We start from the raw sequence: 14,303 nt of genomic DNA on the forward strand, positions 1-14,303 counted from the left end.
CTTTCACATTCAGCAGTGCATATCCCATATATTATATATATTTTAACTCTATTGTGCAGTATTATGGCCTTTTGGTTTTAACCTCGCCTTGTTTAGGATGCAATCTGAGCCATCAAGTGCAGCAGAAAATGTGGTTTAGCTTTATGATACTACCCTAATACTTGGAAGAAAGAAGTTTAAATATCAAAGGCACCCAGTCCCAGGTACATGTGGTTAGGTTCAGTTTGTTTAACGTGCAGTTTATGCAGTTGTGTAGGTAGCTGAATGTCAGTTGAATGAATGGACTTTCTCCTCAGGGAGATGATTGTATTTTGAAATCATGTGAAAACTCTTCAGTGTTGTCTCTTGTTGCTTGTTGCACATGTGAAGTGTCACTTGCTGTTACACTTACAAGGAGATGAATACGCAAACGTGAACAGGGCCCCAGTTTCTTCCAGACCTGGTTTCCTTGCCAACAGCAGAAATACTGGACAATATCTTGATGCTATTCAAGCAGACTTCCACTTGTACAACAGGACTTCTCACTGCAGTTGTCTGCACCCCCCCCCCCAACCTCTGGAGCAGATGGGGAGGGCATTTGGTGAACTGCAGGCCCATTCCACTTGTGAGAAGTCCATCCCACTACAGACACACAGCACTGGATATCCCCCATTGTATTATTGCAAATAATAATAATAATAATAATAATAATAATAATAATAATAAACTTTTGTTTATATCCCGCCCTCCCCGGCTGAAGTAGTGCTCAGGGCAGCTAACATCAGATATATAAACATTAGTATAAAATCAAACAATAATTAGATTACCTCATAAAAACAGGTCAAAATCAAATTAAAGTCTAATTAGATGGCTTTCCGCAGGGTTGGGGTTGGGAACAGTAAGTGCTCATCGCTTCATATGTGAATTCCTGTAGCATTATGCTACTGTCCCACAGTGAATAAGAGAGCGACTTGCATTCAGATTTGAACATCTGATGTTACTATTTAATTATAATGTCATATACTGTAATGTGGAACTTAACAGGAAGCTCCTATCTTGACTGCCACAATGCTCTGGTCTCAGAGTCAGATTTGGGGCTTTAAAATTTCAGTGGCATTTTGTGCAACGCCAAGATTTGTCCCTCCACCTCTCACCTTCCGTTGTTTGGCGTTGTTGCACTGGCCCTTGTGGCTCCCTCTCAGCTCAGTAACCAGTCCAGGCAAACTGGTTGCATTTCTCTAAATCTGCCTCTTGCTGGTCAATGAAAATATTTAGAAGAAGATGTTGTATTTAACTTTTCTGGCTTCTGTTGATAGCTTGTTTGTCTGTGGATTTTAAGTACTATAATGTAGAACACTTTTCATAATCAGAATTGAGTTGTTTGCTGAAAGCATACCGTATTTACTAGAGTCTAATATGCACCTTTTTTGCCAAATTATGCTGCAAAAAATGGGTGTGCATTACATTCGATGGCACATTAGACTCAAGTAAATACAATATTTTAGTCTTCCTTTCACCTGTATACCCTGTGCACTGTACACTGAAATATATTTTCCCTTAAAATCCAAATGCCTTCTAATAGTTCTTTGTTCCATTTTCTTGACTTGTAATTAGATTTAATGTGAATTCTTATTTCTATGGCTTCACAGTTAATATTTGTTTTTTAAGCAGTTTGATTTTGACCATACCAATTCTGGGTGTGTGCTTAAAATTCTCAGCTCAGGTGCAAGTGTTTAAAAAATGCTTGTTAGCACAACATCAAATACAGCAATCCATGTTAATAACTCCTCATATTAAACACCGAGGAAAGGAGCGTGTTCAGTACAGTTTATTGGTGTAGTCATTATAACCTCAAAGCATTTGTAGTAATATTAAGATGAACACATTACTGGCAATCTTAAAACAAAATTCTATTGCCATCTAGTGGTAAACAGTATTCTCACAAATGATCTCTGGGCAGTGGAGAATATGCCACTCCATGGAAATTGTAGTTCTCATGCCAAGGTATCATAATTGGTGTATTAGTGACTACTTGTGTCAATGAAACATTGCATTAGTGCCAACTTGAAAACAGTTTGTAGGCTTCTTCTTAATCCTAGGAAGTTTAAATGGAGTTTTTCACAGAACTCTTGGAACAGCATCTAATAAAAGGAAATAGTTATTGAAGGCCTAATACTGCTTTTAAAAATATATAAAACAAGTAGGGTAAGATGGGGATTTGTTGTCAGAAGAAGGCAGTGAAACTTACGAAACTTGCCTATACCACTAGCTACTAATTCTTTAGGTCTGATATCAGTTCTATGAACTCTCACCCTTGGAAAAAAACTTTATTATTGTAACATATTTTCAAGCCATTTGTTAAAATGTCAACTTTTACAAACTTCTAGCATTTCCCCCTGTTGCCTCTCTGACATCTAGCACCTAAAGTCTAAACCAAGTTCAGTGTGTGAGACTATATTAGCTCACAGTCTTTTAATTCTTGCCTTCTCTTTGCTGAATCATGCTAGCCCGAATTTTGAAATGTTAAGCTTCCCCAAGTGGAATCTCACCATTCTTTTTAGATCTAAACAGTGCCCAGACCACTGATTATTCTGTCTAAATAGGTTTGAGCTCCTTTGACTATGACTTCTAATAACAACTTTGATTAGTCCCTTGTGTAATCTTAATAAATTCCCCAAATCCTTAACAGTTGTTAATTTCACATGGCAGGAAGACATGAATAAAGATGTGAATTTGTTCAGCTGTCGGCCAGATGGTTTCACTATACACATTTTGGAATGGTATTAATACAGACATTTCAAACAACGCTGAAACAAAAATAGGGGTTCTGGGATTGTCTTTGTGTATATTTTTTTTTAACTTCCTTTCAGATACATTAAGAACATTTGAGTATTTAATGATAAGTAAGTTGATTTTAAAGGTGGAAATATGTAAGGACCCTTTCTTATTTAAAAACAAAACATATATTTAAGTTCTTGGGGAAAACCAAAATGTGTTTCTTTGATTACTAACCTAGTGTTTTATTCAGTATTTGCTTGAGGATGGGAATCCCAAAGTTGGCAGAAGTGTTACTTAAAATACTGTTTTCAGAGGAAAACAGGTTACATTTATTACAAAGGAGAATAGTCATGCTTGTCGTAACAGAAGCAACAGAGAGTCCTGTGGCATGCTATCGACCAACAAATACATCGTGGAATGGACTTTTGTAGGCTGAATGTACTTCATCAGATCCTAATAGTAATAATAATGCTCATAATAATATTTCTAAAATTGAACCGCTTTGAGTTCTTTTCTTACAACCAATCAGTATATAAATTTTATGGAATAAATTAGGGTTGCCATATTTCAAGAAGTAAAAATCCAGAGCTTTGTTGTTGAGGTTTTTTTGGGGGGGGGAGGAATCAACCTCAAAGTTGTGATACTCAAACACACACTTTCTGGTTCTGTTGTCAAAAACCCGGACATTTTGCTGATTTTTTTTCAAAATTCTGTCCTGGATGCTAATTTAGCCGTTTGGATCCTGGACATGTCCAGGAAATTCCAGACATGTGTCAACCCTAAATAAATAAATAAATGTCTTGTGATATAACACATAATTTCCCTTTTTTCTTTTGCAGCCTTTACCTGTTTAAACTAGGAGTTGCTCCACAGATCCAAGATTTGCTGGGGAAAGTAGACTTTACAGGTACTTTAATCTTTGAAAATATTTTATTGTATTGAAACCCCATGCTCTACTCCCCCAGCATTCTCCATGTTTTTATGCAGAAGTGGGTGTAGAGTAGCTATGTGAAAAATGTGCTTCTACTTTATTAAAAGATGCTGGTTAACAAATCCTTGTATTTATTTTTCCCCAGCCTGTGATTTTTCTCAGGCAGGAGGAAAAGGCCAAGCAGAATTGGAAGCATGTTACAGCCCCCAACCTACCCCAAGCATTATTATTGTGTATGTTTTACCATCTAAGAAATCCTAATTAGGTTTGCTGATGCCTTCTCCCATTTTTCTCCCTTCGTAATTAGAGGAAGAAATCAATAACATGCGGAAGGAATTGGAGAAATATGGTATACAGATGCCGTCATTTCATAAAATTGGAGGTATCCTGGCGAGTGAGCTTTCGGTGGATGAAGCTGCGTGTAAGTGAGCCCTAATCAAAGTGTTATGTAAGAACATGCTGACATATAATCTCAGATATGGTAACATGTTTTAAAGTTGCTTTAACTTCAGGTATCATTTGGAAACTAATTAGATGAAGGAAAGAAATCTTTTTTAAAAAAAATCTAAGGTATTTTAAAATCAATTCCTCTGCCTTGAACTTTAAAGAAATAATACAGTATTGAGTACACAGACGTCTTTCATGTAGTGAAAGCATTGTCTAGTTTGTTCCTGTTGGTTAGCAGGGGATGGAAAGGTTTTTAACCTTGATCTCCTCTGTCCTGATCTGAATCAAGGTGGGGTGGTGAATGGTTTCCTCCTCCACTCCCCACACAAATTAAGGCTCTCTGATTTGGATCAAGAGAATTCCAGGAGGTAAGGGGGACTAGATGAATCCCAAGCCGGAATTAAGATTGCCGGAAGAAATATCAACAACCTCAGGTATGCAGATGACACAACCTTGATGGCAGAAAGTGAGGAGGAATTAAAGAACCTTTTAATGAGGGTGAAAGAGGAGAGCGCAAAATATGGTCTGAAGCTCAACATCAAAAAAACCAAGATCATGGCCACTGGTCCCATCACCTCCTGGCAAATAGAAGGGGAAGAAATGGAGGCAGTGAGAGATTTTACTTTCTTGGGCTCCTTGATCACTGCAGATGGTGACAGCAGTCACGAAATTAAAAGACGCCTGCTTCTTGGGAGAAAAGCAATGACAAACCTAGACAGCATCTTAAAAAGCAGAGACATCACCTTGCCTACAAAGGTCCATATAGTTAAAGCTATGGTTTTCCCAGTAGTGATGTATGGAAGTGAGAGCTGGACCATAAAGAAGGCTGATTGCCAAAGAATTGATGCTTTTGAATTATGGTGCTGGAGGAGACTCTTGAGAGTCCCATGGACTGCAAGAAGATCAAACCTATCCATTCTTAAGGAAATCAGCCCTGAGTGCTCACTGAAAGGACAGATCCTGAAACTGAGGCTCCAATACTTTGGCCACCTCATGAGAAGAGAAGACTCCCTGGAAAAGACCCTGATGTTGGGAAAGATTGAGGGCACTAGGAGAAGGGGACGACAGAGGACAAGATGGTTGGACAGTGTTCTCGAAGCTACCAACATGAGTTTGACCAAACTACGGGAGGCAGTGCAAGACAGGAGTGCCTGGCGTGCTATGGTCCATGGGGTCACGAAGAGTCGGACACGACTAAACGACTAAACAACAACAACAAGGGGTTAAAACACACACACCGGGGGGGTAGGATTTAGGAGCATAATCCAGTTCACTGGGCCCCACACTGTCAGTTTGTGATTAAAAACAAACAAACTATCCATGTAAGAGTTTAGATATATAGCAAATACATATGGCCCCTTCTGCAAGTCCAATGGCCAGCTAAAATCCCTTCTAGGAATCAATATTTGTAAACACGAGGCATTTATGGACAGCTCGTCTGAATTGGTGATTGGCCTGCTACAGCTTCAAATGGCCATCTTGACTTCATAATGCTTTTATAATGCTGAAAATAACTTTTATGCCCTCTAAAATAAGTTCTGAGAAAATGAACCAATATGAAATGAGCAGCACAAAGATGGCACACAAAAAGCTGCCACACTGTTTAGAACATAGAATAGTGTGGTAGCTTTTTGTGTGCCGTCTTTGTGTGCCGTCTTTGTGCTGCTTATTTCATATCGCTCTAAAATAAGTTAGCACAACAATTTTATTTTACAAGTTTGTTGTCCTTATATTTTATTTTTAAAACCTATGTTAGTCTCTAAGTGTGGTGTGGGGAACCAGTATCTCACTAGATGTTGGACCTACCTTCCATCAGCCCAAACCAGCATGGCCCAGTGGCCAAAGGTAATGGCAGTTGTAGCTCAACTTCATCTGAAGGGCTACAAGTTTCCATCCCTGCAATAGACAGACATGTATTAATCTGTTCTGGTGTTGGATTGGTGTGTATTTCCACTAACATAATCTTTAGATCTTCAGCTGTAGTTAGGTGGCTAACTGTGGCTACAGATGTCGCTGGGATACAACTCTCATCATCCCTGACCAGTTGCCTATGCTGCCTAGATCTTATGGAAGCTGAAAAACAGCATCTGGAGAACTGTACCTTTGCTTTGACTATTTAGTAGATTCCTGTACACTGAGATGGCAGTCCTGTATATAATTAGGATTGTAGTTTGGCCAGAATCCAAAGTAGACTTAAGCTGTGTGTACATGTTATCATTCAGTGCAGTGTTTGAAGCTGTGTGCAGATGACGTTAGCCATTACCCATATCTGTCCTGTAGTATCTTGAGAAATACTGCTGTTTTATTTGTTTTCCCTCAAACCAGTTTCCAGCTGATTTGAAAGCTTCACATTTAAAGTGAGGTGTGTACATTGCGACAGTCTTTGTGTGTGCATTTGCAGGTGACAGCTTCAAGAATAAGAATTGGGGTGGTGGTTTCAGGTATGGGGAAACCAAACAGGTAATGTGCAGAGGTGAAAAGACCCCCCTGCACTCTTTCTGGTGTGAGCAGCAACATGCAAATGCAAGTTGAAACACAGTGGGGATGGGGGGCAGGGAACAACTTCGCTGTGTTTTAAGCCGCTAATGTGTACCTAGCCTTAGTTGAAGGTATGCTAAATTGAAATTAAGGATGTTGCCAATAAAAGGGCACTGGGTTTTACAGTGCTTTACTTTCTGCTCACTGGCTGTCTTGTAGAAAGCTGTACCATGTATATTTGTAGTTGTACGTAGGTGTGTAAAAAAAGTGATAATGACAATGCTTTTTAAAAAACATTTAATGATGATTCATTCTAATTGCCCGGGGTCACCGATGTGACTCCCTTGGACGCTACAGTTTTCTATGGGTCCATGCCCCAAATAATTTTATTTATTTATTTATTTTTAAGGGGGGTTATTTGGGGTTATTTGGCAGAAGCTATCTGGTTTGCTAGCTCTTTTGGGGGGTGTTGTACCTTTGGTGTTTTGCCTGCAAGGGATTTTCTCAGTATCACCAGTTTTCCTCTGATGAAATGGATATTTTGTGATGCCATGTCAAGTTATTAGATTTCCAGATGTGCCCTTGGCTTAAAAGCATTGGAGATTCCTAAAGATTAGGCAAACTCAAATTTAATTTTAATTCTGGCAATTATTTCCTATATTTAAATACTGGACTCTTATTCTTTTCAGTGCATGCTGCAGTAATTGCAATTAATGAAGCTATTGAGAAAGGAGTAGCAGATCAAACTATCAAAACACTGAAAAATCCCAATGCTATGTTAGTTAACGTGGACGATAATCTTGCCCATGCGTATCAGAAGGAACTATCAGAAGCTAAAAAGAGAAAAGAAGAGAATGCAAGACTGAAGGTACTCTAATGGAATACTCTAATACTCTTTTAAAACTGGATATGAATTCAATTTCAGTTAATTTTATTTACATAAAATAGCATGGTGTGTTATTAAGCACCAATACTCCATAAATCAAACCAAATAGCACACATTGGCAGATACCTTGAAGTTACTCATAGCTATGTAATAATGAGTTGTGTATGTTCCATCTGCTCATGATAATCCAGGAAATACAATATTTATTTGGAACCTTCATGACTGACAGAACAGCATTTTAGAATACGTGTCAAAATGTTCTGGTTCCCAAAACCAATATATAAGCCACTTAGAATGCAGAGTTTTATTATACTTGTCTCAATGGAATGTGAGCTACTACTGAACAGTTAAAATACCCGTATGCATTTATATGATAGTACTAAAACTCCAGGCTTGTAAAACCTTGCAGTGACAAATTGGCTTGTTGCTAGCAAAGCATTTGTTCCTGCAGTGCTCCTCTTAAATTCATGTCATCTTGTGACAATAATGCCACCGAAATTCCTAAGAAATGAAGGTCAATAAACATTGAGAATGCAAGAGGAGGAATGGTTGAGCGACCTTTTGAGGTCATATCCAGGTCATTAGGAAGTAATTAGACATGGATGACTTTGGAATAAAATTCCTGGTTCTGGCAAGGGAGCTGGACTCATGTTTCTCCTCCTTCAGTTTAGTTGAGCATCTAGAGCCTGGAATTTTAAAAAGAAACAGTTGTGCCAGGTTTGGGCTGATGCATTCTTCCTCCTTAGGTCGCATTCTGAGCGACTACTGTTTATAAACAATTGGTGGGTAAGCATACTAAAGCTTGTAAATTGTTAGAAAGTAAAAGCATACTCATTTTTCTCATGTTGGTGCAATTGCTGTATTTTAAAGAGGGATTTCTAATTTAGCTGCTTTTGCACAGTTTCATTTTGTATCAATAACGGCCCTTACAAGTCCCCCCACCCGCACTGAAATTTGCTTTCCATAGTGAAATTTCTGTGTGTTTACACAAACACCACCCACCTTGAAAACAGGAGTGGGCATTGTCCTTTGTTCAGTAACAGTATTGTTGCTTTCAGAATGGCTCGATTTTGGAGGAGGAAAGAGATGTTTATGAAGAGTTGCTGACACAAGCTGAGATACAGGGAAACATCAATAAGGTCAACAGTGAGTAATCTTCCCAGAGTCCCAAAACTTTAAGAGTTGTGTATTTGGCTTTAATTCCAGTGGGAAATATCAGAATATTTAATTTTATTTCTCATATATTAGTGTATCTGCAGTAATATGCAATTCTCTGGAACGCGGCTTTCTATTGTATTACAAACTTGAGTGAGGATTCTCTTCCTTGGCCTTTGCATTCTTAATAACAGCAGACTTGATAATTGATGCATAACTTCTTTTATCTGCTTTTCTCTCTCTTCTGCTAGCTGCAAAATACTGTAAATTTTGACCCCCTCTTACAAGCTGCATTTTAGCCCTGGGTCCTTAGAATTAAGAAAGTTTTCGTTCTGATGTGTCCAGCACACTGATGTGTGTTTCATTGGAAAATGGTGTGAGAGAGGGCTTTGAGAATGAAACTCGTTCAAAGTTTTCTGCTGTCTGTAAGCATTGTTTTCCTTTCAGTTCACGTGGCTTTAACCCAAGTGAACAAGGCTATTGACAGGCAAGATGAAGGGGCACTGATGGCAGGCTTGACGAACTCTGCACTGAGCCTGCTTGAAGTTCTGCCACAAAATTCCTCATGGTATCTAGCACAGTTAATTGACTCTAAAGAGCAGAAGATGCAGGTAACTGAATGTAACACCTAAGTGTGACACCTAAGTTTGCCTTAAACGCTTTAATTTTAAAATACGATTTCAACATTACCTGTGGCTCTCTTATTAATAGCAAAGAGAAGCTTGCAAACACACACACACACACACACACACACACACACACACACACACACACACACACTGGCAATGCACCATGTACTTTTTCAGCTATAACATAAAAAATATTCAATCCTATTCAAGCACTTGGAGGAGATAAAACTTCCCATTCCATAGAAAACTACACACAGCAGTTCAAAATGAGTCATAGTACAGATTACTCATTTTTCTTTTGATTTAGAAATATATAATGAAAATCTTTTTTTCCCATATACGTTAGATAGCGGGGGTTCCAATTATGTTGGACAAAAGTGAGATACAGGACGAAGTTAGTGTTGCCAATGAGGAAGCAGACTTTCGTAAATTTAGTGAGTAAATTGTTCTTAATTTTCTCTTGTATCTTCACCACATGGTAAACCATAAGGCTGGACAACTACGGCAATTACTAGAATCATTGTTTCTTCAAGTTTATTTTGTCACTTTTTTGGAGGTGTTAGCATTCCTGAGTCATTAATATTCTCTTCTAAGATGGCATTCTTACTCTTGTCACAGTTATTCAGTCAATGTATTAAGTACACTGTCTGGTCTTCCAAATTGAATTTGCTTATGCCTGGCTCACATATTTTGTATGCACAAACAAGAATTTTAAAACCTCACACACTCACAATTTGTACTTAAGTTAAGGGGGTTCTAAATTTGCAGGTGCATTTCTATCTGTTGCTTTTCTTGTATTCCTGAAGTTTTAGAATTCTCCTTCATCTTTGGGAGTATTAAGCTTGAAATTCACTTTCATCTCATGCTTTCTGTGGCTTAAGTCTTCTTTTTGCTCTGTACCATTTCATTTTAATTCAACAGACTAACCGTCCTTTGCTTGCTGTGCATTCACAGAAAATGGAACAGGGCATTTTTTATTTCAGTTGGGATATGTTTGGGATTTCTTCCAACTTGGGCAATTTTTAAAAGTGTATTGCTTCACTATGTGGAGTACTTGCATTCTTCATGAAGTGTTTATTCAAAAGGTAATTAATTATTCTATTAATTGAATACAGGGGATAATTCCAGATAATCTAGCTGGGCACATGATTTATTCTAGTGTCTTGTTGTCCATTTTGATAAGGGAGTCTTGACCTCTATCATCCTCCAGTGTTAACTATGGGACCCGGTCTGAGCCTTGTAAAATCAAAAAGATATTGTGTATGTGAGCAGAGTCTTTATACCATTTTAGGTTAGTTATCACTATACCCCCTTCTTTCTTGAGATAGCCAATGCCTCTTTTTTGCATGAATACAGTTTAGTAGATTATTAACATGAAAGAGATGGGTGTGCTTTGAATAAGTAAAACTCTGAATAAGTAAAGAAGGCACAGTAATATCACCCTACTTGTTATAGAAACTCTTCCCAACTATAAGAATGTTAGTTTTGACCGATTCTTGAGCTTAGTTGTTAAATCTTTTGTCAAGGTAGTAAAGTTCAATTATTCTAGTTTAGATAGATTCTTCGGTATATTCATTTCCAGGTATTTACAACAGAGTCCCAGGCCGGTCATTTTGTGCCAGTGCAGCTGCAGGTTTGGCAAGGTATACATACACAACAGCTCAGATTTGGCGAAGTTAATAGTGAACCCAGATATCTTGCCAATAGATAATTATTGTCCCAAATAATTCAAAACCTTTTACACAACCCTTTAAGAATGCCTGATAAAATAAAAATGCTGTAACCTGGGGCTGAAAAGCATGCCCTGTTGGCATCAACTGTACCTTGTTGGGAACGCACCACTGAAAAGGCCCTGAAAAGTTATGCATATGTCATGTACTTCATTGCAGTATTCGACTTACTGCTGTCCATTAATACCTGGCAAAATCATAATAAGATTTTCTTTTCTTTCATTTGAAAGAAAGGTGTAAAGAAATATGTCTGGGTTCATTGTGGGCACTTCCCCCCTTGCTTTGTAATCATATCTGCCCATTCGCTCAAACTGCTGTGCTTTTACCAGTCACTGTAATCTTTTAAAAAATTAACCCCCCCCCCAAGAAAGCAAAAGTAATTCAAACAAGGCATGTAAATTAAATATGAAGCATAAACATTTGCACTATTCTGAGCACACTTTCTTTGCAGGTTTTTTTTCCTCCTCAGTAACTTGACATTTCTACTTGTGGTCTGGAGTTAAGTTCCCCTTGAGTTGCAAAACTGGTCTGAGCAGACTTTCTTGGACAATGGTATCACTAGGAATATAAGGTACACGGTATTAAACAAAGCAGATGTGTGGGGACTTCTGATGTCGTTTTTCCTCTTACCCCCTAGAACTTATAGCAGTTGACAGTATCAATGCTGCAATTCGTAACTGTGACCCCAGTAAGACAATTGCTGCTCTAATGAAACCTGAGGCTCAGTTGTGTGATGTTTACCCATCTGCTGCTAATGTCTATCAGACTGAACTCTTCAATCTTCAGCAACAGAATGCTGCGGTAAGACGGAATTAGTTGATTGCCTATTTTAATATCTTAATAGGAAAGGGGAAGTAGAAGAGGGGGAAGAATGGAAGGAGAGAATAGCAAAAGGAAAGAAGAAAAAGAAAGCAGTAGTGCATGGAAAATAATAATAATAATAATAATAATAATAATAATAATAATAATAATAATATTTATACGCCACCCATCTGGCTGGGTTTCCCCAGCCACTCTGGGCAGCTTCCAACAGAAAAATGAAATAAAATGTCTGATAAAGCATTGGTTTTCCTTAGTAAAATTCTCCCACGACTTAATGTGACTGAGTTATATATATATATATATATATATATATATATATATATATATATATATATTTAAAGTTTAAAAATCATCTTTATTTAAATTTCATAAAATATGACAACATAAAATCATAAAATCACAACATTTGTATAGGTCTTGTTATACAATATATGCTTGTTTCCAATAAGAAAAAGAAAAGAAGGTTACCTTCCAAGTCATTTCACATCGCTTACCTTATAAATTCATTTTAAATTTGCGTTGCTTTCATTTGTTATATATGTCTTTGATTTATCTTTTTTACTTTCCAATTTTTGTTTTCCTCATGACTATCTTAATTTAAACAGATCATCAGCTCCGTTTTTATACCATTTTTAAAAAAATATTCTTCTACAAACCCCCATTCCAATTTGGATTTCTGTTTAGAGGTATTTCTAATTGCTGCCGTCATTCTCTCTAGATTCATAAATTCAATCATTTTTAATTGCCATTCTTGAATTGTGGGTAGATCGTTCTTCCTCCATTTCTGAGCAATCAGTAGTCTTGCTGCTACACACGCATATAAGAATATGTTTTTCCTATTATCAGGTATATTGTCTGGTATGATGCTCAGTAAAAAGTACTCTGGCTTTTTCCCAAAAGTCACCCTCAACATTTTTTTCATTTCTTCATAGATTTCACCCCACAATTTATAAATTTTTTCGCAGCTCCACCAACAATGAAAGTAATTTCCTCCTTTTTCACCACATTTCCAACAATTGTCTAAGTCATTTCTATATATTTTGGCTAATTTATTCGGGGTCAGGTGCCATCTGTAAACGAGTTTCAAGATGTTTTCTTTTATATTCGTACTAGCCGTAACATTTACGGCTAATGTGACTGAGTTATAATGAGGTCATGTGTTAGTTAACAATCCTTCCTTCAACAGTTACTTAAGAGTTGACCTTTCTAACCTTTCGGAAATTTTAAAAAACTGAATTTAAGCTATAGGTCCTTTTTCACTTGTTGCTAGCTGCTTTATTTCTCTGCTGATCAGAATATATTCTTTTCAGAAATACTTGGCTCATGATGAACTATCTATTGCTGTTGAAATGCTATCAGCAGTGGTGCTGCTAAACCAGGCTTTGGAAAGCAAGGACGTAGCGGCAGCAAAGACTCATCTCAGCAACCCATGTGTTGGCTTTAATAACCTGGAAGAAGAGAACTTGCAGCGGTAACAGCTTCTACTCTAGACAGGGCTGCTTTCATATTACTGAATGCTTACTGGGTAGGAAATTACAGGAATGCTAGCTGATTGCAGACTGCTGCATGTATGTGTGAGGAGATGTGCATGTTCTGTGTGCTTCCATCTGTTGATAGGTATGTAAAACTATGTATTCAGCTAGAGTAGTCTTCTTTTAACTATAGTAAAGTATATATATAGCATTAGGCCCAGAACAACTCTTACAATGCATAAAATTTTAATTGCATATTGTGATAAGATTTTAATTCCCTTCCTACAGTTATGCTGATACCTTGATGTCTATTAAATTAGAAGCATCATCTCAAGGACAAGAATATTTAAGCTGGAATGATATTCAGAATGCTATTGATATGGTTAATTCACAAATTCAAGAGGAAAATGACAGTAAGTGTTTTGTTGTTCCCTCTAGGTTTGGTCTACAAATTTAACCCAGTGCAGTTTAGTAGTGGTTATCTATAAATCATCTCTTTCTTGAATGACATTCATTCATTCATTCATTCATTCATTCCACCATTTCAAAACAATTCTGGGTTGCTGAGAGATGCCTACGGTAACTTTCAGCACAGTTGATCAACAAAGAGTTGCATGTTAGAGATGTTACAGTTTAAGGCTTTCAAAGTAACCCATATTAACTACTGAAATCATAAACATCTATCACCACCCCTCTTCCCAAGCCTTTTGGATAGCTGCAGTCTGCAAGGAGCAGACAGTTTGCATGAGATTAGAGACAAGCACGACTTTCATATACCCCAAAAGAAATTGTACCAGACTAGGAGCACTTCCAATGGGATTTAATAGGTCTCTTTCTCTTAATCAACAACAGCCTATACTTTGCCTTTACAAGGGCCTTGAACATCTATGCTGACCAGTGGCAATATGAACTACAGTGGTATCCAATGTCTCTGTGCAGCCTCTGTGTGCCTTGTCTGTTACCAAGGCCATTACCAAGTTGCAGAAGTCAGATGGT

The 14,303-nt window shown here is 37.6% G+C and overlaps 1 protein-coding gene across 2 annotated transcripts in view; it reads left to right on the forward strand.

Annotated features, from left to right (window-relative positions):
- Positions 1-14,303, forward strand: part of IQGAP2 (IQ motif containing GTPase activating protein 2) — a 131,109-nt gene that overhangs the window by 74,477 nt on the left and 42,329 nt on the right. The window contains exons 6-14 of one of the 2 annotated variants that reach the window (XM_035100066.3): positions 3,597-3,664; positions 3,996-4,109; positions 7,303-7,481; positions 8,558-8,645; positions 9,102-9,265; positions 9,630-9,717; positions 11,651-11,814; positions 13,146-13,306; positions 13,596-13,720. In XM_035100066.3, the coding sequence (XP_034955957.3) occupies positions 3,597-3,664; positions 3,996-4,109; positions 7,303-7,481; positions 8,558-8,645; positions 9,102-9,265; positions 9,630-9,717; positions 11,651-11,814; positions 13,146-13,306; positions 13,596-13,720 (1,151 nt within the window). The remainder of the gene's footprint in view (positions 1-3,596; positions 3,665-3,995; positions 4,110-7,302; positions 7,482-8,557; positions 8,646-9,101; positions 9,266-9,629; positions 9,718-11,650; positions 11,815-13,145; positions 13,307-13,595; positions 13,721-14,303) is intronic. The other variant, XM_035100065.3, reaches the window with a different exon arrangement.

This window comes from Zootoca vivipara, chromosome 10 (genome assembly GCF_965207765.1).
Source record: "Zootoca vivipara chromosome 10, rZooViv2.hap1.1, whole genome shotgun sequence".
NCBI lineage: Eukaryota > Metazoa > Chordata > Lepidosauria > Squamata > Lacertidae > Zootoca > Zootoca vivipara.